The sequence below is a fragment of the Pelodiscus sinensis genome, chromosome 7, assembly GCF_052426305.1.
Source record: "Pelodiscus sinensis isolate ZL-2025 chromosome 7, ASM5242630v1, whole genome shotgun sequence".
Taxonomy (NCBI): Eukaryota; Metazoa; Chordata; order Testudines; family Trionychidae; genus Pelodiscus; species Pelodiscus sinensis.
The window spans coordinates 61,409,945-61,437,370 of NC_143058.1; the positions used below are offsets into that span (position 1 = coordinate 61,409,945).

The 27,426-nt window shown below is 45.3% G+C and overlaps 1 protein-coding gene across 6 annotated transcripts in view; it reads right to left on the minus strand.

Moving 5' to 3' along the window:
* The window catches only part of ERBB4 (erb-b2 receptor tyrosine kinase 4), a 923,012-nt gene extending 898,330 nt beyond the window's left edge, over positions 1-24,682 (minus strand). For 4 of the 6 annotated variants that reach the window (XM_075933937.2, XM_075933934.2, XM_075933936.2 and 1 more), the window contains exon 1: positions 24,254-24,681. In XM_075933937.2, coding sequence (XP_075790052.1) covers positions 24,254-24,338 — 85 coding nt within the window. In that variant the 5' untranslated portion in view covers positions 24,339-24,681. Of the gene's footprint in view, positions 1-24,253 lie in introns of all 6 variants that reach the window. The other 2 variants (XM_075933933.2, XM_075933938.2) reach the window with 2 other exon arrangements.
* Positions 24,683-27,426: the final 2,744 nt, after the last annotated feature.

Consider the following 27,426-nt stretch of genomic DNA (forward strand, 5'->3'; position numbering starts at 1 on the left):
CCCTAGAAGTTTTTTTTTTTTTTTAAGTTCCAGCTTGGCAAAATCCTGGCTGGAACAATTTAGTTGGGGTTGGTCCTGCTTTGAGTAGGGGATTGGACTCGATGACTCCTGAGGTCTCTTCCAGGCCTAGGATTTTATGATAGTCCTTAAATACAGACCTCGATACCCAAGAGCCTATGGAACAGGAGTTTGGCTGTTTAAGGGATACCGTCTCTCCTTTCTCTCAGCTTGACAGCAGCTCTGTTTTCTCTCTCGGTATCCAGACCTCATTGCCTCAGTTGGTAGAAAGTGACTAGGCCATCTTTAGCTTTGGCAATGCCTTTTGTGAACCCTTCTCTACCAACCCTTGTGGCCCCTAAACCAAGATGTAGCGTGGTTTCCAAGCCACAGGCTTGTGAACGTGGGAAAGCTAGGGTGAGACTGACATCAGTATCTCTGCCTACCGATGCTGCCACAGGAAGAAACTCAGATACTCTATCCCCAAAACAAGCACTGGATTTACGCGTAAGCTCAGTAAGCTACCACTTACGGCCTCAGACTACAAGGGGCCGCTAAAAAAATAATCATTTTTTAGTTGCATCCTTGCCTATCTACTGCTGTCTAAGCAAATATTTTTATTGTTCTTCCTATTAAGATATACATAACACAATGATGGTCTCGCATGACCTTATCAATAAACTCAGGAAATACAGGCTACTCTAAGGTGGGTGTATAACTGGCTGGACAACTGTTCCCAGAGAGTAGTTACTAACAGTTCACAATCATGCTAGATGGACATAAGTGGGATTCCGCAGCGGTCTGGTTTGGGACTGGTTCTGTTCAGTATCTTCATCAACAATTTAGATATTGGCATAGAGAATATGCTTAAGTTTGCAGATAGTACCAAGCTGGGAGAGGTTGCAAGTGCTTTGGAGGATAGAGTCAAAATTTAAGAAGGAGGGAGAAAAATTGTTCTTCTTGGCCTCTGATAGGACATGAAGCAACAGGCTTAAATTGCAGCAAAGGAGGTTTGGATTGAACATTAGTAAAAACTTCCTACCTATCAGGGTGGTTGAACAGCAGAATAAATTGCCTAGGACAGTTGTGGAATCTCCATCACTGGAGATATTTAACAGCAAGTTGAATAGACACCTGTTAGGGCTGATCTAGATGGTGCTAAGTCCTGCCATGAGGGCAGGGGACTAGACTCAATGACCTCTCAAGGTCCCTTCCAGTTCTAGTATTTTAAGATTTCTGGTAATGCTGTGGGGCCTCAAACTTGACACAGTTTAGGGCCTCAGAATGTCTTAATCCAGCCCAGCTCAAAACATCAGCATGGGGGGGGGGGGGGAGTAAAAAGGGAAACAGGTATACAAGAGCTACTAGGTATATCATGGCCCCCAAGGCTTGTGCTAAGTAAGAATTGCATGAGCAGTGTAGAAGATGATTGAGCAGTCAGATCAATTCAGTAGAGGGCAGTGTTATACATACACTCATTCATTACAGAGTCAGAACTGTACTGAATCCTATTATTTGCTCCAACTGAGCAGTAGGAACTGGACAAAACAGGCTTACAAGTATGCCCTAAAATAGCAGACGTGAAAATTGGTAGTATCAGATCATTAGAATGAAAGCATGCTGTTAACTATGAACTAAAGACCCAGTCTTGCTCCCATTTATGTCTAAGGGGGTTGTGCTATTGACTTCAATGACAGCTGGTCCAAGAAGGCATCTCATTGCAGTTCTGATCTCACTGATCCTAGGGATGTAAAATCCGATCAGTTAACCAGTTAAACATTAGGTTAGCAGTTCCCAGACCTGCATGGGGCTGGTTGCCAGGATCGGCTCCCAGTGCCACCCTCCAACCACGGGGGGGCTGGCTGGTGGCCCCACTCAGGGGCCCAGTGGAACTGTGGAGGGCTGCTCCTGGGAACCAATTAAGCCAGGTGATGCTTACCAGGTCACAGTTAACCAGTTAGCTGTTCACATCCCCAGCCAATCCTGGTGTGAATTAGCTCTATCTGTGCTGAATTCAGTAGTGTAGATGCAGCTGTTAAAATCACTGGGAGATAAGCATTTCCAAGATTATAACAATTTAATTATTTCACTTATTATCCAAAACGTTTGTGTTGTCAAATTGACCGTGGACTTGAAAATGTTCAAAACGTGAGACCAAAGAGGACACAACAACATGAAACTTAAGCAACTATAAAACCACCACGTTAATACTTTAATTAAACCAGTGGCCTCAATTTAGAGACCACATGTTAATACAGACATTTTTAGCACGTCGAAACAGCATTTACCTGAAACCATTCAAAGGAAGACGAAAGATGCAATCCAAGTGCCCATTTTATCTCCTCTTTTGCTAAATGTCTGTTTTATGCATTATTTTGTTGCAAATTAAATTTGATTTGTATATTGACCTCAAATTACCTTATCCCTGTAGTAATACCCTAGAATCTAAGGAAGGAAAAACAACAGACTTGGCAATACCAATCTGAATATATTGTACTTGGCTATTATATAAACCTTTATTCTCTTTCCTTTCAAATACTCTTTTTTTCAAACCCATGGGCTTTTGCTAGTTGAGAAGCAAGCTATCTGCAGTTTCAAGCAACCTAGTGGAATGCGAGAGACACAAAGAAGGTACTTTTTATGCTCTACACCAAATGAATTCAAGTAACATGGGTAATGCAATACCGTAAAAAAAAATTGCCTGTGAAAACTTGAGTCTTTGGGTGCTAAGCTGTTCCTCGTTAGCATGAGAGCAACTGCAAGCCAAGGTCATTTCTTTTTCTTTAATTCTCTCCTCTCTCAAGGCATGGGAAGAGAGCTTAGTTATTTCTGCATGGATGCAAGGTGAATGAGGCTGTCGCTTCTCATTGCAGTGCTATTTATTACAGATTGCTGGCATAATACCGTTATTTTTTTTTTTTTAAAGAAAAAACACAAAAGGAGTTCTTGAACATTATCTCTCTCACTTTGTTGAAAGGAATATATGAAGGGTTTTTATTGATACATATTTACGTAGCCATCTGACAACTGAGCTGCATCAGTCTGTTTTTGGCAAAACTCACGATGGAAAAGCAATCTACCCTGTTATAAGAAATTAAAAAAGCAGTGTCAAAGAAATTATATACATGGAAAAGTAACTGGCAGATTCAATATCTAGCACCCTGAAATAACACCCGTGTTTGCAATAAAAGAATGGAAAATATGAGAGACTAGATTGGGGTGGCCAACCCATTAAATGAAGAGAGCCGAAACAGTGGTGGAAAAAATGCAAAGAGCCACACCAGAAATTTTTTTTTAAACAAATTTTTGTTGGACCAAAAAAAGGACACTGCCCCTTTAAAAGACAAGGCCAACTTGGGCTCCCATTGGCTGACGCCATCTTGAATCGCCGCACAGGATAGCTGTCCTGCCCCAGTGAACACAGGGAGCTGGGGGCCAGGGATTCTTTCTAGGGGTGCAGGGGCGGCTTCATGTGCCGCACTCTAAAGGGAGGGAGGGGAAGAGCCACATACGGCTCGCAAGCCACGGGTTGGCCACCCCAGACTAGACAGATAGAATCAATTCACATACATATATAGACATCATGGGGACCAGCCACCTGATTTTTCAACTGAACAAAATATTGTAAGGAAGGGCCAGATCTTTAGCTGGTGGAAATTGATGTACTGGTTAAACCACTCCAGTCCAGAGCTCTCTGGTCCACAAAGATTTCAGTTAGCCAGATGTCCACTTATCATGGGTGTGGCCAAGTTTCCCATAAAGTTTGCTCACTGCCACAAGTCCTAAGTCTCAGCATTCCGTGCTGTTATTTAGCTCTAATTTACCCCTAATTGTCCTCTAACAGGCCCGTAAGCAGCAGAAATGTTGGCAATTCTGTTAGACAATATTGACCTCCCATAGTCCAGAAAATTCTCTGGTTTGGAACCAGTTAGGTTCTGAGGGTCGGAAATAGAGAGATTCAACATGTAGTTCCATGGACTATGTCATTTTCAGTAGCTGAGGATTTGGCTGTAAGGATTAAAATTAGGACCCTAGAGATTCTAAGTAGCACATCCTAATTTAAGTCATAGTTTCAAAAGAGGAGATTTTTTTTTTAATAGATCCCTCTTCTGAGAGTAGTCAGTCTAGAAGACCGAGCAGTACATTTATGATAAATCAATTTGCCTACGCTGTATCCTTTAATCTGCATTCTTCACAGGACACAGAGGGCTGTGTATAAACAAAACCGAAAAATGCAATACACACATTCCTCACATGGTTTTAACTTCGACTCCTCCACCCAAAAAATCAAGAATAGCCATAGTCTATTTTTATGCTACTAATTATAACTGGCAGCCACTTAATAAAAAAAAAATCCCATCCATTGTATTTTATTTCATGGGCTGATAAAAAGATAATGAGATAGACACCAAAGGCTGCGCACCGAGCATGTTGCCATTGTGATTTCTGAAAATGCGAAACCCAGCCACTCAAACATTAATATAAAAAGGATCATGCATTAATTCCTTATGGGATGTGCTTCTAATGCACTCATGAGGTCGAGCCTGACAACCCGCTCACCCTTACAGGGCTTGTTAGTCATTTAGCTAATCCTCATTCATGAGATCAATATTGTACTCTGCAGAGAATCATATGGTATCCTCTTGTACATCACCACTACTGCTGAACAACATATATTAACCTTGTCCTTCTGCATTTTCTCCCAGCAATGTCTGTGACATGAAAATCAGTTGCTATGGAGCACAGATAGCTACAGGCTTGCCTGTTGATATTGTAATCATAATCCAAATGTATACGCGGAACCTGTTGTCCCCAGAAAACTCCAAACGCTGAACAGACAGACTCCTCCTGATGGGGTTGTCCTCCATAGCACCCCAAATAAAGACTTGGGCTTTTTGTAGGGAGACAGGGAAAGCAATTTACTAGAACCTCAGGACTGCCTTCACCCCCGGATGTTACAGCCGTAAGTAATGGAAGCTGGTCAGTAGGCCCTGGTCTACACTAGGACTTTATGGCAAAATAATCCCCCACCCCTTAGGTTGAATGAATAAGCGGAACATCCACATACCAAGCCTGTTATTTAGAAATAACGGGACATTATTTCAAATTCTGTACTCCTGCTTTCCTCAAAGAAGAACGCTAATTTTGAAATAGTTATTTCGAAATAGCGGTAGTGTGGACACTCCGGTGCCACTATTTCGAAATGACCACTCCTTGGAGTAATTCAAACTAATTACTCCCCAGTGTTTTCTGGGACTCTAAGTTGAGGTGGCATGTCCACATTAATGGAACCTACCCTGTATAATTTTGAGGCCTTCTCATAGTAAGGGCACGCTAGTTCAATTTTTTATTTCAGGAAGTATTAAATTGATTTTAGTTATTTCGAAATAGTTTTCTAATGTAGGCATGCCCTTGCGGTGTTAAGGCTCCCCAGTTATGCCCTGACTTTTCAGTTTAGAAAAGAGGAGACTGAGGGGGGATATGATAGAGGTCTATAAAATCATGAGTGGTGTGGAGAGGGCTGACAAAGAAAAGTTATTTATTAGTTCCCATAATAGAAGAACTAGAGGACACCAAATGAAATTAATAGGTAGCAGGTTTAAAACTAATAAAAGAAAGTTCTTCTTCACACAGCGTGTAGTCAACCTGTGGAACTCCTTGCCAGAGGAGGCTGTGAAGGCTAGGACTATAATAGAGTTTAAAGAGAAGCTGGATAAATTCATGGAGGTTCGATCCATAAAAGGCTATTAGCCAGGGGATAAAATGGTGTCCTTGGCCTCTGTCAGAGGCTGGAAACTTCACTCTGGAAGGGATAAATACACAGAACAATGGGAGTGTTACATGACTATGCAGAGGACTGGTCCTAATGAGAGGCCAATTCAATCAAAGTGGACGTGGCCCACTCCCTACAATGGATGAGAAGGTGCGAATAGCAAAAAGGGGAAAGTGACTTTTTGCAGTGAGCAAGCCCAGTCTCTACTCAGACCCACTCTGAAAGTGTTACGTTTGCATATGAATTCTAGTTCGGCAATTTCACGCTGCAGTCTGGTTTTGAAGGGTTTTTTTGCTCTAATGCACAACTTGCAAGTCTGCTACTGAGTGACCACGGAGGTTGAAGTGCTCTCTTACTGGTATTTCAAAGTTATCATTCTTCATGTCTGATTTATGTCCATTTTTTCTGTTGCAGACACACAGTTCGGGTTGGCCAATGTACCTGACAGGGGGGCACTGCTAGCTCATATCACATTAGTAGATGTGCTGTAATGAGCCATTTATAGAATATATACATTATATAATAAATATTATAGGACATACCTAGGATAGCAAGCCCCCATGGGACCTCTCTCCATCTTTTTCACATGCCTAGTTCCCAAAGTGACTGGAAATTTGTACGGAGAAAGTTTTCCAGGATAAAGTCCACAATGAACATGAAATTTGAAACATTTCAACTGTCGCTTTCTGCAAGCTTCTCCCCGCCCTTGTCATACTTATTCTTCTTTGACTCTTATGACAGATGAGCAAAAATGTATTCAATAAAACGTTAGCAAAAACCAATGAAATAGTGCATAAAAAAATTCCTGATGCCAATCACACACAATGACTATGGTTCTGGTCGCCTTGTTCATATCGGGAAATAATTCATTATAGACAAGCATAAGGTAGATTCAATAAGCCGTGTCGTAACTGTCAAGGTTGTTACTCTGAAATAGCTCAAAACTTAAAATTAAGAAGACAATAGCGAGTGATTATTATTTTTTTGAGATGCTAGATGACTTGCAACTCAGATGGCTAAGTAAACCTTCTCTTATAGGAAAGCATTTTCTATCGGATGGCATATTTAAAAATTCAGCCTCAGGAGGTATTAGCTATAGAAAGAAGATCTGAACCAGACATTCATAGATCCCTAGGCCAGAAGAGACCGCTGTGTTCCTTGAGTCTGACCTGCGCATCACAGAGCTGCCCCAAAATAATTCCTAGAGCATTCATTTCAGAGGGGAAAAAAATCCAATCTTGATTTAAAATGGTCAGTGATGGAGAAGCCACCATGGCTCTTTCACTGGTTAGTTGCTCTCACGATTAAAAGATGTATGCCTCATTTCCAGCAATGCAGTAGACACAGCATAAGAGGCAATATTAACCCATGGAGGTAACTAGACTGGGAGTCGGATGACCTGAGTTATTTCCTGGTTCTGCCACTAACATGCTGTGCAAACTTGGGCAAGTCATGTCACCTCTCCCTTCCTATCCCAGTTTCTCTTCCCAACCTCCCTCTCTCTCTCTTTAAAACAGTAAGTTCTTTGGAGGAGGGACTATCATATTCGCACAGCACACTGAGCAGTGAGTGCCCACTTTTCGTTTTAATACCAATACACTAACAGTTACTGTACTGGAACATGAACTATGAAAAATAAAATACAGTGTTTATTTTACAGATAACTCTGGAGGGAGAACTTAATTTTGAAATACTTCTGTGCTGCTCCATCTGTGTTCGAAACATCTTACTCTTAGGACTTCAGGTCATTTGAAGTTAACATTCATTCCATGCAATGTTGCATTTGCTACGACGCAAGTTATATTTTGGAAATATTTCCCTTTAAATATTCAATATTGTTTATTGTGTGTTAATTGAAAGATACCCCTCAGATCTCTGTGTCTCAAGGTACGTACACCATTCTTCATTACACAGAGATATCAGTAACCTTGCAACTGAGATGAAATGAACAAGGATTTGTGAAGGCAGGAGGATACAAATCATAAAATATAAAGCTGTGCTTTACACAATGAATATTTAAGGCCTGATTTGCAAAATTGGGTAATTTTGCATGCTAATGGACAGTTACACATCTAACTGGCCATTTGTGCATGCAATTATATGCACAATTACCTGATTGCATAATTGCGTGGGCTTAATTTTGAAAACTAGGTCTTTCATTTTTGGTTCCAACACAAGCAAGATATCTAATAAATAGACACGGACTTGTTTGGAGGCAAAACATCAGATTTGTTTACCCAGAAAGCGAAAACCCATGGAGTATGTTGCGGTTCATACCATTTCATTAGGAATAATGGGACAGGCACATGGCTAGTGTAAATCTGGGTAGCTCCAGTGCAGTCGAGGAAGCAACACCGATTTACTGAATCGAGGATCTGACCTGTAAGATACGGATATTGTTGTAAAAATACATATGCCTGCATTGACAATGTCAACTGCTTTCAGCCACATTGGCGAATTTCCCCAGTGTGGTCACGGCTTTCTTTAGCGTGTTGTTTTAAAATGTCATTCTAAGAGAAATATAAATTACAAGTCCATAAAAAAGCTATCATTCATAAGCCAATCAGTAAATGGGCATGGGCATATACGATATAATTAGCTATATCTTGAGGTCAGAGGAAATTACTATTGGCTTTCAAGAATCAGGTATAATGCACTCATTTGCTTATACCATTTTCCCATAATTTATCATTTGTGACTTCCAACAAGGGAGTGGGGGAAAACCTACCAACATGCAAAATATCTAACTCACAAGTCTATTTCCAGCCAATTACAAGTGAGGATATTTTTTCTTTTTGGGTAATAATCCTTTAAAGAGCATCAATTTTCATGAGAACCTCATTCACAATTCACAGTTATTTTACACGTCCACCAAAAGCTCTTCAAGCTTAGCTGTCAGAGTACTCAAGTTTTGGCCAAACATCAATTTTCTGTGTGGATGATGCATTAAATTTAAGACGTTCGTTGCTGTTTCAGGCAAAGTAATATAGCAATTACGAAACGATTTCCAACTTACAAACCCATAACTAATCATATTGTTGGAAATCAAAAACACAGAGGGGGAAAAAAATCCAAGTCAGAAGAATGGTTAAAATAAAGACAAAGACAAACTCATCCACTACCAGACCTATCAATATGCACTGCAACCCCAATGATACCATAATGAATACTATCATCGCAAGTCATGCACACAGTTAGGGGAAAATCCTTCCTAAAGGAAACAGTCCCAATTTACCATTGCCCCGCATTTAACATAGCAAATGCTCACCAGTGCTATTTTTCTAATTGCATAGCAATTTACACTCATTTTGTGTTATTACAATGCAATGTCCCTGAAATCCAAAGACTTTTTGCCCCACCTGGGTACTAGTAGTAAGAGAGCACAAGCCAGGTCTCGTGGCTCACCAATACACATGCTGTTCCAGAAGTTCCAGTCAGATCTCCTGGGGTCATGTCTGGCAATTATACCCACAAGTCAAGTCCAATAGAGCTGCTCAACTTTTGAGGCCTTTTTCCTAGGCCATTAGCACACGTCTGCAGGGCTTTAGTGCTTGCTTTAAAGTTTTTCCATCAATGCTTCAGTGACTGTTTTCCTTGGTGCTTTAGTACTTGCCTTTGTTATTGTTTTTCCTCATCACATCAGTACTGGCTTTAAGCCTCTCAGGAATCAATTAGAATCCAGCACCCTTTTTATCAGGGCTCCAATACCAGATCCCTCTTTTTGCCATGCCTGACAATCCAACTTGGCAATCAGAAGTTACTGGTCATAGCAAGCAAGCTGAATTCCCTGCAAATTTCCACGAGGCCTGCAGTTCCTGGTGCTTACAGAATGGGAGCGTAGGACCCTTTCGCTTCAGATACCATTGAGAGAGAGGGCCTTGTGGAGTCTCTCAGCTTCCTTGAATCTAGTCAACAAGAGAGCTAGCTTTTGAAGGAGGGCCTGTCCTCCTCTCCCTCTCCCCTTTCAAAAAAGGAGATTTCAAGGGACAAGACACAGGCCTGAGAGCTTCCCTTTACCTCGTGAGCCACTTTACCTCAGATAGTTTGGTATGGGCCTCCAAGATTGAGAGAATATAAAGAAGATGCTGCAGAAAGCCCAATCCCTCTTGACAATGCAAGTCTTAAACTCTATACCACCAGGTGAAGACTGGAAGGTGTTTTATTCCAGACACTCCCTTTATTCAAAGACAGGGGGTGAGCCAGCCCAGAACTGAACCATAATTGGTTAAAGACAAGTGCAAGATGGCTTCCCTGGGCGCCTCCATTCCACAGAGGTGGGGGTGGGGGAGGTCTGTGCTCTGGACCTTGACATGCTTTGATACATACTGCTAAGATCATTCTCATTCTGGGGGTTAGTCACAGGGTAACAACCAGTTTCATCTCCTGCCTTGTTGACTAGCATTGGGCGCGTGCAGTTTTGTGAACTGCTCGGCAGAAGCCCCGAGCTACCTCCACCGGCTGGGAGTAGCGCATTCGTCTTGCTTGAAAAGCTAGCTGCTGAAGGTCGCATCTCTAGAATGTGCTGAAAGATCAGTCGTGTCACCACCAGGGCTCATGAGACACCAGACGAAGCCTTAGCTTGTCTCCAGCAGATGACAAGTGGAATTTATAGAAGCCTTACTGTACACCACTCTAGTGTTCCTGCATCAGGATGGTATCCAATACAACAGAGACAGAAACAACATGCAAGGGACAGGGAGAGTAGAATCACTTTACATATGCTGGATATTTGTATTCCTAGTAACTATTTCATATCCCCACAGGGACACAACGTACTGGCCCAAGAGATCTTAGCAAAAGGAAGCATTACAGAGCCTCTCATTACATCCAGTGACAGATGCCCATTGGACCTCTCTGGTCTGGTGGAGATCCAGGGAAAATCTGCAGTTAGAAAGGGGATCCCAAAAGATGTTTGGGTTCTAAGGCCAGAAGGGACCACTGGAGTCATCTAGTCTGTCCTGTGTGATACAAGCCAGAGAACTTCTCCAGAAGTTCTCCAAAAGCCAACATATTCAAATTGTAGGTTGTGCATGAATCCAACCTCAGATGGAGAATCCTCACAAAAAGACTCCACACACAGGAAACTTGGTCTTTCCTGGAAGAGAGTGTCTGGATCTGTGGTGTTTTTTCTAGCTTTCATTCATTTTCAAAACAGCCCAAGATGAGGACAAACAACAAAAGGTTGTTATATGCCTTTTCTGGAGGATTGAGAAACTTCTGAGAATCTCATAAAAGCAGATTTAGTGCAACTATCCTGGCCCCACTGGAGTCCGTTTGAAGGATTACACTCTTTGTTCCTCTGCAATTTCCATTGTTTTTTCTTTTTTACTCTACCAAGTTAAGTCTTCTATTTACCAAAAATTACAGCCCTTGTTTTGCAATGCTGCAAAATGCAAAAGTTAACCCTAATGATATAGTTGGGGTTGGTCCTGCTTTAAGCAGGCAGTTGGACTAGATGACTTCCTGACGTCTCTTCCAACTCTAATCTTCTATGATGGGTGTTTTTTTACTTTAAACCTTATTTGTTGCAAGGATTTTGACCCTAGCTTGGATTTTCAGAGTTTGCGCCAGAATAGTTTCAGGTGCAATGCCACAGAATTAAACTGTGATGTGTGCATCACATACAGCAAAAATGGTATGAGGAAGGATGGCCTTACATTTAAGTCACAGCAATGGAATTAGATATATGAATTCTATTCCTAGCTCACCCATAGGTTTGTTTTGCCTATGTACAAAAGTCATACAAACATGAGGATGACTGACATGTTCATTCTGGGATTATCATTTGCCTTCTGAATTTTTTAGTATCTCTCAAACCATGAAAAGTAGAAACTTACCATTTTTCTTTAAATAAAAGCTGAAGTAATCTCTTGACTCCAGAAGTAGGAGATTTAAGACAAATTCCAGAGAACTGGGGGTGAATATGGGAATACCTGGCAAAACTACATAAATCTCTGCGTGTCCTCAGTAAAATACATACAACTTTTGCCTATGTAGATTATAAACTCTTTAGGACAGGGGACCATCTTTGTGTTACAACACACATGCAATTTCTAGTAAGATGCAGCCCGAACCTCTGATTGTATTCTGTTAATGCTGAAAGAGTTCAAATAATGAATATAATAGAACAACTGGATTAATAAATAGTTTATTAAATAAGGACTGTTAAGAGATTACACCATTATTTACATTGTGGGTCATACCCACAACTCTGTGTGCTATCGGGACCATATCCCTATATATATATAAATTACCTGTACAGCCTCAAGAATGTCACATGGGCTGCAGCTATGTGCTGATTGGGTCTAGATTGATCAGACAACGCAATTGTGTATGTACAGAGCCAGTATTCAGGGCTTTGCCTTATATGGGGGGGGTCTATTATTAACAGGGAACAAATTCTACCATAAGTAACCCCAATATAAAACTTAAAGTGACCCAGCTCACGTCTATGAATAGTCTTCTCAAAAGACAGGATGTCTGTCATGGACAAGACAAGGGGAGAGAGGAAAACTGAATATGCTACTTGCTATTTATATAAAAATAGTCAACTTCTGTTAAGGACTATTAACTCAGTTTTTTCTGTTAATTCCACAGACTTCAATGGAGTAACTCCAAAATTACATCAGAGTTGAGTTCAGAATTTGGCCCATATATTTTTCAGACATATTTATGAACAGGTGACTGAGCCAACTTTCAGAGGGCATGAAATGGCAGGGATCAGATCTCAATTTGCTGAACAAAATTAGCTGCATGTCTTTCTGTTTGTGTATCAGGTTCCCTGCACAGGGCACACTAATTCAGGCAACAACCGTTACAGTACATATGGAAAGAATAATACAAGCATCTTTTACAAGAAAAAACAAAACATCAGTTATTTTGTTTTCTTCCTATTCAGCTTTTTGCATATTCAATATTCGTGTCCTGCACTTCATTAATAGCACTAAAGAATGATATCTGCCTACCAAACACTCCACTTTCCTAGTTAATGGGGAGTACATGTTTAGAGCACTTGATTTATCAGCAAGGACAATGGTTGCTAAATTTGAACTTAACAACAACTGGAAGAGAAATGTTACCTACTCCTGGGATATTTTTACACACTAAACAAATCTCTCTTAAAATAAGTAAGCTTTTCTTCATTTTTAGTAAAATTTTAACATACGATAATATAATGCTGAAGTCTAAACGCTGCTGCGGAGCCTTCAGAAACATCAGTTGTATTGCTTAACTGTTGAAAATAATGAATTAAAAGATCCATCGTCTAACTTGCTTTGGTGGGTCAAAAATGTTAAACAAATCGTGTTTTGGCAATGATCCGACTGATACACACACCCTGTCTACCAAGAAAAATCAAGCTCAGTGAGAAGGATCTAACAAAGAATGGCTAATGAACAATGCCCATCAGCTATTGGGCTACCTTTAAATGATTGCTAAAAAAAAGTTAAGTTATTGGACTTCCTAAACTTTCATTGTGAACATTTTATATACCTCACCACTATTTAAACGAAGAGACGTTAACCACGGTAATATAAATATTCTGTAAAGTAGTCGCATGATTGGAGCACCCAAAGTGAACAGAGACCCGGTCCTGCGGGTGCTGAGCGCTTCCTACAAGTCACACTTTTCTCCCAGCTCAGGCTAATGCCTGGCCTCCGACACCCTCCTCACTCACGGCCCAGGCCTCAGTTCTAACCCAAGCCCTGGTCTACACGAAGGAGTTATTTCAAAATAACCCCCCTTTAGGTCCAGTTTATAAGCAACGTGTCCACACTACCAAGACTGTTATTTTGAAGTAACTGGCCACTTATTTAAAAACTGGTACTCCTGCTGTCCTCGGGGAATAACGCTCATTTTAAAATAGTTATTTTGAAATAGTAGTAGTGTGAACGCTCCAGTGCCACTATTTTGGAGTAACTACCCCCTAGAGTAATTCAGACTGATCGCTCCCCAGTGCTTCCTGGGGCTCTAAGTCGAGGTAGCACATCCACGTTAACAGAGCCTGCCTCCAACTAACTTCAACGCTTCCCCATAGTGTGGGCGCACGCTATTTTGATTTTGTTATTTGGGGAATTAAATCGATTTTCGTTATTTCGAAATAGTTTATTGTAGGTGTGCCCCAAAAGCCTACATTGCAATTTTATAACCTTGTAGCTCAAGCGCTGAGTCTGAGTCAGCTGATTCAGGCCCAGCTGCAACTGTTCCTCCGGTCTTAATTGCAGGATAGGCGAACCCTCAGGCACTTGTAAAAATGGTGCCCAGTATCTTTCTATTGACTATTCAAAGGCAGCAGCAGCATCTGTCGCCATCTGTGACGCTGGAGTTAAACTTGTGTCAATATTTCCCAACATTCTACAGTTTCCCAATTCATTTAAAAAAAAAAACAAATAATTTGATATGAAACAAAAAAAAACTGGCATAAAGGGTCTTTTGACTGCAAGAACAATTTTCATTCTTTTTATAAACATCTGCCTGTGTTTGCCTTAATTGCAAAAAAATATTACACATCTTCATTTATTCACACTCAGTTACCAGGCCGTTTTAGTCTAGTGTCCAGTGTAATTCCTTGATGAATTCCAGAAAGTTCACAGGCAATTTTAAAAGGGACGTGGCACCGGATGAACTGCACAGGTTCCTGAGTGCAGGAGAAGGCGCAGCCTTGCAAGCAAAGCCTGACAAGCCATCTGATTGCAAGGAACACATGGCAAGAGGGCAAAAGGGACACTTCTCCTTGCCTCCCTCCCTCCCCCCCACCAATGATCTGCAAGCAAGGTTCAGAACTACTACTACAGCACAGTCTGAGAAAGAACAGCTGCCATGTGCTGCAGACGGAGGATTCTTATGCACGTCCCCGCAGACTGAAGCTTTTAGGAGCTGCAGAGGGATGTTGCTCACAGCCATTGCTGGGGTGACTCTGTGCCTCTGCAGGATACAAAGAAGAATTGAAGAAGTAAAACCACTAACAGCTGAAAGTAAAGAGCTTCACATGAGCCATTGATTGGTCCTACAAAACCCAGGCACAAGGTTACACATTCCCAAGCGCCATCTACTGACACTTTATTAACTATTTTCATATAGATGCTGGTCTTGGCTTTAGACAATACGCAGACCTCCACTTCCTTGCAGAGAAACATACAGTGTGCGGGGTCTCTGAACCCAGAAACAGCAAGGCGGCAACTCACGTTTATGTGCAGCTTTACAAGACTATCAGAGCCTGCAGGATTTGCACCGCAGCGTATAGTATAACATCACTGTGTAACAGGATAGGCAGCCAAGGTTTCAATGTTTGTTGTTCTTCTGAACCACTGAGCCTAAATCTTCATTGATTACTGATGTAAGAAGAGTTTACCCAACAGACCATAATCACAAGAGGTGTGTTACAAATACTCTCTGATAAAGCAAAGAGTGTTTTCAACCTTCAGATCTGATCCTGCCAGGAGAGATACAGGCTACCGGCAATGAGAAAAACAATTACACAGTGGACCGCATGGTACCTTTACAAAACGAAGTGACACATACATACATCTGGCTGCAGGACAGTGGCCTGGGGAGAGCGACATCACACAGCTTCAGTTTGTGCCTGCTGCACCACAAGTGGTATTAGTAGCAGGTGGCAGATCTGTGCCTATGTAAGTTGTATATTCAAAGTACGTGCCGACATGAAAGTTCTAGTTTCATGACACTAGCATGGCTGCATCCCAAGCAACAGCCAACACCACACATAAAATATCATGTACTCTGTATGCACACCGTGCATTTTACAGAAACAAATGCAAAACTCTGCCCACCATTCAATTATATTACTAGGGCCCTACCAAATTCGTGGTCCATTTTGGTCAAGTTCACTGCCACAGGCTTTTAAAAATTATAAACGTTATGACTTCAGCTATTTAGAATCTGAAATGTCACTGGGTTGTCACTGTAGGAGTCATGACCCAAAAAGGAGTTGGGGGAGGTCACAAGGGCAATGCTGAGGCAGGCGTTGTACGACTGCCAGCCATTATTACGGTGCTGCTGCTGGCAGGGGCGCTGCCATCAGAGATGGGCAGCTGCTGGCTGGGAGCTCAGCTCTGAAAGCAGAGTGTCCACCAGCAGCAGCAGGGAAGTAAAGTATGGCATGGTAGAGCGTTGCCATACTTTGGTGCTGCTGCCTTCCCAGACAAGGTCTTGGTCTGTAGCTGCTACTCATGGGCAGCAGGTATACTAGGCAAGGGTGGGGCCAAACTGCCTCGCCTGGCCCCACCCATTCCCAGCCTTGTGCCATGCCTACTGGATAACTCTCTGGAGCTCCAGGGCCAGCTGGGGCCATGCCACATGCTGGCTCCCCGGAGCTCTGGAGATGAGGGAGACTGGGAGGGGGAGGCTATCACGGGGCAAGGGCCAGCAGCCACATTGTTGAGGTGGGACGAGGTTGTGTAGGGTTTAGCAGGCCAGTGGGGAGGAGAAGCATGGGCTCTGGTGGTCAGGGCTGGGGGCAGGGGTCTTGCCTCCCCAAGCTGTGGGGTCACCCACTGCCCATGCTGCCACTGTCATGGCCACTCAGCTCCAAAGGAAGCTGAAACAGAAGTAAGGGAACTAGAGATAGAAGCAAAAAAAAAAAATCGCTGGGAAGGGGGAGGGGAGAAATCTGCCTGGTTTTCTACTGGTGTGAAAGTCCCATTTCTAGTTCTAACGGCTCTCAAGATGTTCAAGCCTAATCTTACTCCCAATGCAGGAGCGAAGATGGCTCATTTTATACCCCATTTCCACGTAATTCAGAGAAGAGAGGAAGCATTTCTCTGGCAGGCTGGAAAAAACCCACAACCACCTGGCAGCTGTCTGCTGCTGAGAGGGTTGGACCATTAGGAGCACTCCTGGCAGACATGAGCCAGTGGACACCATAGAAATGATGCTGTCGAAGAGGCACTACACATTCCATGTATTACATGACTCCACAAGTTCTAGAGTTGCCAACCCTCCCGGTTTGGCCTGGAGTCTCCTGGAATGGAAGATGAACCTTTAATTAAAGGCTACGGCACGTGATGAACGCTCCAGGAACACATCCAACCCCAGCTGGCACCCCTAACAATTTATCACAGGGATTCTACCAGTAAGTAGGAGCTACATTGATACCCCCATCCCCAGTCAAAACCAATAGTTCAAGTTGCATTAACATTGCTCATGCAACTATAGCACTTCATGGGTGCTGGGAGTGGGGCAGAAGGGGAGAATCTGCTAATTTTTCCCCATGGGTGCTCCAGGACCAAGTAAGCGCCCATAATGACCACCACTAAAGAAACCAAATGATCAGTTAATTATGTAAGTGATCAGTCTCTTCCCCCACAAATGGGCACGTTGCATTCCTACCAATCTTCACATACAAAATTTCAACTTACACCCCCAGCAACAGCCTCATCACCTTTGACCAGTCTGGCCCCTCCTCACAAGGTGGGACCCAGGCTCGAGTGCCCCCAAATCTGTCTGCCCCAACACCCAGTCCTTCTGCCTATAGCTCTCACAGAGCCTTAGTAAACATTGCTCCTTTAAAGAGACAGGACACAGCTCCCACCTGTTAACTTAGCGGCAGACTCACTTCTGCAACATACAGCATTGAGATGGTTTAGTAATAACTAAAAGTAAGCAGATACCATTTAATCCTATCTAGTTTTAAGGTTCACTTCACAGGCATATTTTTGCACACATTTAGGTTTCATTATCTATCGCCCACATATACATCACATGTGTTTCCTGTTTACCCAGGATGCCTCACATGACACTAGGGCCATATTCTGTATCTGGAAGGTGAGACAGACAGACCTGGTCATCAGTTACATCGTGGTGTTTCCTCTGCCAGCTGGCACTGCCAGGCTCCCTGGGTCAAGTATCCAAATAATGCAGTATAACCAAAACTAAATCTTAAACCCATGTTTACACAATACGCACTGAATGCTCCTAAGGAACCAGAATGTGCATGTCAATCGTGGTGCATTAGGAGAATTCTTTTGAACTCCCGTACAAATGAAAGGTCCGGTTATAGATTCACAGATTCAAGAGTATGATCTAGCCTCATGGGGAAACATAAAAACATGTTTCAGATTAGACTGAAGTTGAGGTTTAGAAAAACAGCTAACCTTGATTTAAAGAGACCTTGAGACATGGAGCAGCCACTGTTTCCCTCAATATGTTGCTCCAACCAAGCCCACCAACGAGGGTGAGAGGTGAAGTGGGCGGCAGCCAGAGCCCCAGGCTCTCTAAATCACCACCCATTGATTTGTCTAGCTTCCAACTCTCAGCTACTGGATCTCATGAGAACATTGTTTGCTAGGTTAACAACTCCTCCTCCATCCTCAGGGTTATTGGCCGTGGCCAAGTCATCTCTTGGATAGCTAAGCAGATGGATCTTCTTACGTCTCTCCAAGTCAGGCAGATTTTCTAGACTGCCAACGATTCTTGTAGCGGTTTTCTGAAGCTTTTCCAGTTTCTCCAACATCCTTTCAGAAGTGTAGACACCAGTACTAGATGCTGTATCCCTGCAATGGGCTCACCAAAGCTAAAAAGGAGGACCTATCACTTTCTCTCTCCTACTCAGGGGTCTCCTGTTCATACTTCCAAGCATCATAAAAGCCTTCTTAGCCATGGCACTGCATTGGGAATTCACCTTTCGTTGATTACCCAATGCGACTCCTATGTCCTTTCCAGAGCCAATGTTTCTGAATTCTATTCCTGTCCTCCAAGTGCTTGCAACCCCTCAAAGCTTGGTGTCATCCACACATTTTGTAAGCATGCTCCCCACTCTATTATCCAAATCATTAATGAAAATATTGACTAGTCCTGGAATCAAGGAGGACTCTAGTGGGACCCCACAAGATACACAGTCAGACAATGAACTACTCAACTATTCTTTGAGTTGGTCTTAACTAGTTTACAGTTAGTTACAGCAATTGAATCTAACCCACATTTCCCTAGTGTGCTTATGAAACCTGCAACACCACACCTGAATAAAATTCCAAGAGAGATCCCAATTACAGCTTCTCTCCATCCACTCGTCAGTAACCGTGTCCAAGAAGGAAATTAAGAGCACCCCTGTTTAAAAAGGGGGGCGGAGGGTTGCTGCCACATGCAGATGCCCAGAACAGCAAGGTACCAATGGAACTGTCTGGCCACATGAGTTTGAAAAAGCAGCTCTCTCATGGATAGGATACAGCAGCATCAGTATTTGCACCTGGACATTAGCTATAGCTAGTAATATACTTATTAAAGGGAACCAATTTTGTAATAAAGTTTTTTGTACAATGTCTGTCCCATGTGTGTGCACGTGCTACATGTTAATTCACATACACATCCTAAATAAAATATATATGACATCAAACCACAGAGTCTAATGGAGCAGTTGAATATTTTAAAATTTCTACCTTTCCCTATAAACTCATGGGCAGCAAGCCACCGAAAAAGCTAGATTAAGTGAGGGCTCCAGTTAATTCCCACAGTAACATGAAAAAGAAAATTAAGGCCACTTTTAAGAACAACTCAGAACAAAATTCCTAGGTGGCTTTTGAGGCAAATTCCTCTCTGGTGCATGCCAGCGCAGTGTTATTGATTTCAGTGGAGCTGTTTACACTCACAGCAGACTTGTATTTGGCCTTACAACCGAAACTTGTGACTCCCCCCCCACACACACACACACCTTTTCTTTATTGAAGAACGATAGGAGTCCAGGAATAGCTGTCTGAATGGTTAATGTGGAGGCTAATTTTGCATACATATATGCATTTACCCCAAACCCTCAATGTTATCTGTTGTAGCCTCGTGTGACTTCTTATAAATGCAGCTCCCAGGGAGGCCTATAGTACATACGAGGAGACACTGCCATCTTCCAAAACCAGGCAGCCTCAATTCAGTGAGTTGGGTTTTACGGGTGTAATTAAGAGTAGCGTCTAGGCCACTGTATAAACAACAGTGTATCGGTTACAGGTATTTATGATCTGCAGCCCTGATTCTGCGTGGCCATACAGCTCTCATCTGCCACAAGAATATCTGCAGCAGCCTGTCACGGCACAGGATAAATTTGGGATCAGACTGCATGAGGAAAGGGACCTAAGTGATCAGGGTCTGTTTATCTCAGAAAACCCGCACTGGTCCATCAGTCTTTGCAATGGGAACACAAGAGGACTGTCTTAACCCTGTGCTCAAGACACAACTGCCCCCAGCAGTCCATGAGCACAAGCAGCGTGGTCTGTCTGCTTTCTAAACCCTGCACCAGCCTCAGTCGGAGACTCTAGAAGCACAATCCTGGGGTCAAAACCGCAGCGGACGTCAATGGAGTTTTACCTGCGAGAGGACTGCAAAACTTTGGGTTAGCCAGCACTTGGGGAACAGAAAGGGAAACTAGTCCCCTGATACTGAAGGAATGATACAATATTGCCCACCAATTGGATTTTGTTTTCTCAGGGCCTGAGTCCACCGCCCCCCCCCCCCCCAGCACACACTGATTTTTCTAGTTAATATTTTATATATCTTTTCAAAAGCATTCGGGGGAGGGGAGAGAGACTCAACTACCAAATATCCATCGCAGTGCAACAAAGAGGCCAAGCATCAAAGACAGCGGCTAGAGAGGAGGCACAACGCAGCTTTCAAAAGAGGCCCCATCTGACGTGACCCAGAGAAGAGCTTTGACGTGAGCATAAAGACGCGGCCCATCCGGCTGAATAGGCTCATCGGAAAGAAAACGGAGAAAAAATATTTAAAGTGCAATTCATTGCACAGAGTGCTTGGACACGTCACATAGCACAACTTAATTTGGCTGGACTTGTTTAGCCCTTCTGCAGTACTGTCTATTACAACAAAGAATACGTTCATTGGCAATTTGCTAATTCAGCAAGGACAGACTGGTTTCCAATAATAGCACAAGGTATTTTGATTATGTGCCCCAATTTAAGATTGCCATGCACAAACAAAAAAAGGGAAGGGGGGAGAAGAGAGGACATACACACTGGTTTTGTTTTTACTTCCTGGCTAACAGAAGCAGGATAATGAAATTAAGAGTGCTTGCTACTTATCTCATTCACAAGAGTGAAAGTGCAGGCAGCTTAATGACCAGCTCATCACGAAGAAAAAAAATGGGCCTGATCCAAAGCACATTAGAATCAGTCAGAGATTCCCCCATCACACCATCAATATTTACAAAAATCAAGCACACTTGTACAATCTGACACACTAATTCATCAGGTGCCAAGCTGCATGTGTCATTAACAGCTCAATAAAAGCTTAGAATTAAAACCGTTCCTTCCTTCCATTTCTATTTAAATACTGTATTTTTCTTCTTGTGTAGTGCGAGGAGTAAAACATATTACTCAGAAGAGATGCGAGGCTTGCTTAAAAAAATTGAGATTTGGCCTTGGGAGTCAGTGCTTTGAGGATATGCAAGTGACCCTGGATCGATGCTTTTTTATTTGCTCTCAGGAATAAATATAGTCAAGGGAATGACTTTGTGACTGGCCAGCCAGCCAGCCATATCAGATTCATCAGAAAGGAGGAATGGACAGGGAGTCAGGGAACTCCAGCAGTGCCGAAGCAGAAGGTTGCTAGGGAAAAAACAACAAGGAGGCCAAAGTAGTGAGTAGGAAAAGTAGTAGGAAATAGACAACTATACAGGAGTGGGGGAAACTGCAGAATATCAGAAAGAATTTAAAAATCAACTCTCCACTAAGAATAATAAATGATACGGGCTGGTGAAATAAATAGAATAGTTAATTTACTGGCATTAACCAATCACAAACATGGCAGAGGAAAATATAAAAAGGAAACAGGTAAAAAAAATCTGAAGTAGGTTAATCAAACTGTTAGAGATGATCACATGCAAAAAAAGCAGCATTAAATTAAAACCAAAATTACGTATAGAAAGGGTACGTCATTATAAAAGCGTTTTCCTAAGTGTCAGATAATATATCAGTTCTCTCTCAACATAGCTCTGATCTCAGCTACTTAAAAATAGGAACACAGACCATGTCAAGAATGTGTGAATGCACCAGTGATTGGTCAAACTTCTTCATCTCCCCATTATTTAAAACAAGAAGGAAATGTGAGCAATTTTATACGCCCTCTTTTTAATGTCTAACTTAAAACAACTGTCCCCTAAAAAAATATAGCCAACAAAATCTCATTGTGTTTCTATCATCAGGTCTATACACAAATGCAAAATTTTACAATATATCTAAGCAGTAGTATTCTGTTCAGTGAGACCAATCCAAACCCACGTTAAAATCTGAGCAAATCAACATCTTTCTGAACACAAGAAAACCTCAAGCACTATGAAAGGAGTTTAAGGAAATTTTGCACTGTGTATTTTTCATAAACATGTAGTCACCGTGAAGGAAAAATGTACATTTAAGGCTTTTGTTTTCCTCTTTCAAGGTCATTACATTTTTTAATAAATTGGTTAAACAGGAATCCAACTATGTAGGTTTACCTGGCAATAATTGGAAACATTGAAAAATATATGGGGAAACCCTTATTTATATGCCTCGGGACAGACCCAGGTTAAACAGCGTAACACACTTTGTGGACTTGGAACCGCTGCTTGCTTCTGTCTAGGAGTGTGTTTATGTTTCCCTTTTGCAGAATAAATGAACGATATACTAACACTTTCTTGTAAATCACACATGAACACCAATACAGAGTTACTTCCCAGGAATTGTTCTGCTGGGGGATATAACACTGACATCGGAAACGTAAACGGTAGTATAATGTATCGTCTCTAGGGATGCTACGGGACACCCCTTTTAAATATCTTACAAGTTGACTCATAGATGCACCCCTGCAATTTTAAAGGGGAAAAATTGAAACAAGACTTTCTACAGGTTTCTTCGAAGAGACAGAACCACACGTCTAATGATTTGTACTGGGGAGGGGGGAGAAATCAATATTTCTATTCTATTCACATAAACCAGTAAATAAGGTGCATTCCTTCTGCTTCTTAAGACATTAGCATTTCAAAAATATGCCACTTTCCCCTGAACTCCAAGCGTGTCTAATAATGCGAGAAGCAGATTGTCTCCCTCGTTTCCTTAATTTGTTTCATCTAAAAGCAATTCACACAACATCTTGTCGCCCTCTGGCAGCTTAGTTTACTTATCCGCACTTAATTTCTCATTTGGACCAAAACAAACTCCTCCAAACTGCTACTGACGGGGGAACGCTCAATACGGATATACTTGGGGAGAGCACACAAAAAGAACAGACAAATCATTGGCTTTGGTAGTTAGACCGAAATTAAGGGGATCTCTTTCCCCACCCCTCCCTGCACGCAGAATTGTTGCAATTTCTCAGCCGCAATCGTCTTTCGAGTCAAAGAAATCCACGAACTAGCTTTCCTCGCCCCTCCTCGCGCATCCTGGCTCGCCTGGTGTCTGAAAAACCCGAGCTTGGCTTTTGTGACACCAGCCTTGTCCAACATACACTCATCACATCCCACTGACTCGGACGGATTCGCGCGCGACGGGGACCCTACGGGAGGAGGCGGCGGCGCCGCGGGACTAATCTGGGGGGATATTCCGTGCCGGGGAATCCCGAGAGGGGCTTGCAAAGGAGAGTCCCCCCCAGGAGCGCGGTTGAAAGCAGAGGGAAAACGCTGTAGGTTGCCCCACAGATATTCCGCCCGGCCAAGCGCACGCTGCTTTGGAAGGGGGGGGGGGGGGCACATGCACCGCCAGGTGGAAGGGGGTCTGCAGGGGCTCGAAGGGCACCCCAGGCTCGCACGCCGCGGGTCCGACCCCGCAGCCAGCCGATGCGTGCCCGCAGCACGGTGCGCGCACAAACGCAGGGGAACCCAGCCGCGTCTGGCAGGCTGCACGGGAGGACAGCGACACGGACCCGTCCAGCCCACCTCGCCCCGCGTTCACCGGGGGGGGGGGGGAGGGGGGCACCCTAGAGGATGGGCTTAAAGCCCGAGCGTTTTGACTCGGCTCAAAGTCTGAGCGGGGCAGCCGATTCCCGGGGTCACACGCGTCGGGGGGGGGGGGGTGAAGATGCCGCCAACCCTTGCACCAAGATGCCGGGCTGGGTTGTTCCCCGCTGCCCGCGTGCCGAGTTCATCCCGGGACCGGAGCCAAGAGCAGCTCAACAACTCCACAAAGTCCTCCGGGAGCCACGCAACGGGAGTGTTACCGGGGGGGGGGGGGGGCTGTGCCTGGCTCCACAGCAGCCTGCCAGGGGAGCGCCTAACGCAGAAGGGGGAGGTTAACCTAGGAGCCCTGCATGCCGGGGAGGCCAGACCCCCTCCCGCCAGCGCTGCGCAGGGCGCCCGGGGCCGCACGCAGGTGGGGCAGCGAAGCGCCCGTCAAGCCGCCAGCTCCTAGAGGAGCCGTCCCGGCCCGCGGCACCGCAGCGTCCCCCTCGGAGCGGCCGCAGCTGGACCCCGGCTGCCCCAGCAAGGCCCCCCCCCCCCTCCGCGCAGGGTCACACTTCAAGGGGGGGTCGTCAAACCGGCTCGGCGTCGCGGCCACCCACCTGCCTGCGCCGCGCCGGGCTGCAGGGCGCCGGAGACCAGCAGGCAGCCGAGCCAGCACAGGAGCCCAGCGGCCGGCGGCTTCATGGCTGGCGGAGGGTCGGGCGGCGCGCTCACATGGTCCCCACGGGCAGCTCCCCCCGCGGCCGGGCGCGGGGCACCGGCGGCTTCTTCCCCACTCGGCCCGCAACAAGTGGCTCCCCCGGCTCCACTTTCTTTTTTCAGGGGGGGTTGGTTGGCGGTGCCCCTCCCCTTGCTGCTCCTGCTGCTTCTGCTCCGCTCGCGGGTCCCGGCGCTGCAGGGCTGCCGCCCGGGAGCGCCCCTCGCCTCCGCTCCCCGGCTGCTGCGCGCCGCCGCCGCCCCCCCAAATAATCCCGCACCGAGCGGCGGGGCAGGCTGGAGCGAGACACACACCGCCGAGGCCCCGCCCCCTCTGGGCACAAGCCCCGCCCCGCCCGCCGCCGGCGGGGCCCGGCTCACTCCCCCCACGCGCGGCCCGGGAACACCTGTCACGCGCGCTTGGCGGGCGGCGCGAGCCCTGCCCCGGGTTAGCCGTAAGGGGGGGGGGGGTGATATGCACTGGGCGCCCGCCGTGCCCCGGAGACGCGGCTTTGCAGTGGCCTGCCCATGGGCTCGCTGCGGGGGGTGTCCCGCGGCTGCGGGGTGCTGTGCTGCCCTTGTTTCTTCCTGCTCCGTGCAAGCGCGGCTGGGGGTTGCTTTCCCCTCCTTTGCAATCAGCGGTTGCACCTGGCTGAGCGCGGGAAGGGGTGGGGGACACAGGCACGCTGCCTTTTCCAAGCAGGCGCCCCCCCCTTGCATTGGATCTAGGGGGGTTGTCCACACACACACGCACCCAGCTGCATCGCCGCAGACAGGCTGGACCGCTGGCAATCCCGCAGCTTGCGGAGGCTTTTCCCAAACGCAGCTGGGTCCGCTTTGCAGCGTTTTCCGGGCAGCCCCTGCTGTGGCAGGCGGCGAGGAGCGTGAAGGGTTCGCTCCTGATCTCCCTCACACACACACACACACCCGCGCGCGCTCTGCAAGGGAGCAGACTGTCCACACGCAGCTTCTCACTCTGGCTGCTGATTGCCCGGGGCGGGGGCAGCTCAGAGAGGCTGCAGGTGGCTGGGTTCCCTTTCAGGTGGCATCATTTAAACAAGAGCCGTGTCTGCCGCGCCTATGACTCAGTTCGACATATGGGATTGCTCCCAAAATAATCCGAAGGGTGTTTTGCTTTGCTTTTGTTACTAAAGCAGCAAGGCAGGAGCTATTCTGGACTGAGGCTGCTGCCAGTGGAGGCTAATTAAAGTAATCTAGAGTATCTGTACCCCTGAGGTTTATCCTTGAGAGGAGCTGTTCCAAAGAGCAGGCGGCTTGCTGGGAACAGCCTGGCGACTATAGACTGGCATGATTTTCCGCAAATGCTTTTAACGGAAAAGTTTTCCGTTAAAAGCATTTGCGGAAAAGAGCATCTAGATTGGCACGGACGCTTTTCCGCAAAAGCACTTTTCCGCAAAAGCATCTGTGTCCAATCTAGACGTGCTTTTGCGCAAAAAAGCCCTGATTGCAATTTTCACCATCGAGGCTTTTTTGTGAAAAACAAAGCTGAGCTGTCTACACTTGCCCTTTTGCGCGAAAGCTTTTGCGCAAAAGGACTTTTGCCCGAATGGGAGCAGCACAGTATTTCCGCAAGAAGCACTGATTTCTTACATTAGATCGTCAGTGTTCTTGCGGAAATTCAAGCAGCCAGTGTAGACAGCTGGCAAGTTTTTCTGCAAAAGCAGCTGCTTTTGCAGAAAAACTTGCCAGTCTAGACACAGTCCCTCAGTTTCTGTAGCTTATTGAAGCTTTGGAGTCTTCCCCTCTTTGACTTTCAACAGCCCTTCCCACCTAGAAATAAAACTTCTGATGGCCCATCAACTGCCTCCCCTTCCCTGATATTCTGCAGAGGGTCCTCTCCAGCCACCGCTATTCCATTAGCTCTGGTCTCCTCCTTGCACATTTATGAACCCTCTGTAGGTCAGGCAATGTCCTTGATAGGACTTTTGGTATCTGCCCTAAAATCTTTACATTGCATGGAGTCAGGCCTGCCCAAGGCACCAGCCGGCTGCCTTCCCGTGCCACATGTGGGACCAGCCTGAGGCCTCCTGCATGGGGGCTTTCCACAAGATCCTCTGCTTAGTTGGCCTGGCCCGGCCCGGCCCGAGCTGTTGTCTGTCTTCCTTCCTCCCCTGGAAGGCTGGTGTTCCTGCCAGTCCTCCCCACCATGTTCCTCCACGCCATACCAGGGGTCGAGTCCCACTTTTTTGGCAAAACTGGGTATGTCAGTTGGCAAGAGCTAACTGGGCGAATGCCCAATTTTGCCAGAACAGGATGGCTGAGACAAGCTTTCAAAAGTGGACTGTCCCAGCCAAAACAGAACACATGTGTTCTCCCTACTGTGGCCTTCCAATGTTGTCTTCAGCAGCACCAGGGTAATTGCTAGGGGGAAGAGGCAACGCGTTTTCTGGCCTGAGCCAGTGGTGAAAGTGCTTGGGCAGTAAGACAACATAGCCCCTGCCAGCCCTGGGGATCCCGTAGCTGGGCCGTGCAGTGGCTGCACTCCAAGCCCAGAGCCCCCCACTCTGTCTCCTCAGTCTTGCACCCACAAACACACCTGCCCTGAACCCCTCCCCCTGAAACTCTTTCCTCTGACTTCTGCACCCACACCTGCCCTGAGCTCCCATCTCACCCCTACCTTCACTCCTGCACCTACCACCCCTGCCCTGAGCCCCCAACCCCTCCCAGCTCTCTTCCCTGATTCCTGCGCGCACACACACACACACACACACACACACTCCCGCCCTCAGCTTCCTTCAACCCCCTGCACTCCATCCCACACTTAACATTTCTTACAGGCACTGTCCTATCGCAGCACCTCCAAGGGTAAAGGGGGTTTCAGTAGGAGAGTACCTGTAAAACATTTAAATTACTTGCAGCTCCAGCCTGAGCTCAGTAATGCCAAAAGCTTGCTGCAGTACCTGACTTGAAGGGAGGTATGGGTGTCCAGCACTCATGCTTATCAGGCCAGGAATGTTATGAGTTAGGAGGAAAGATTGGACTGAGAACTGTACTGGGCATTGGAGAACAGGAGGGAGTAGGGTATTGTATCCTATCTCAACATGAAGAAAAGGTT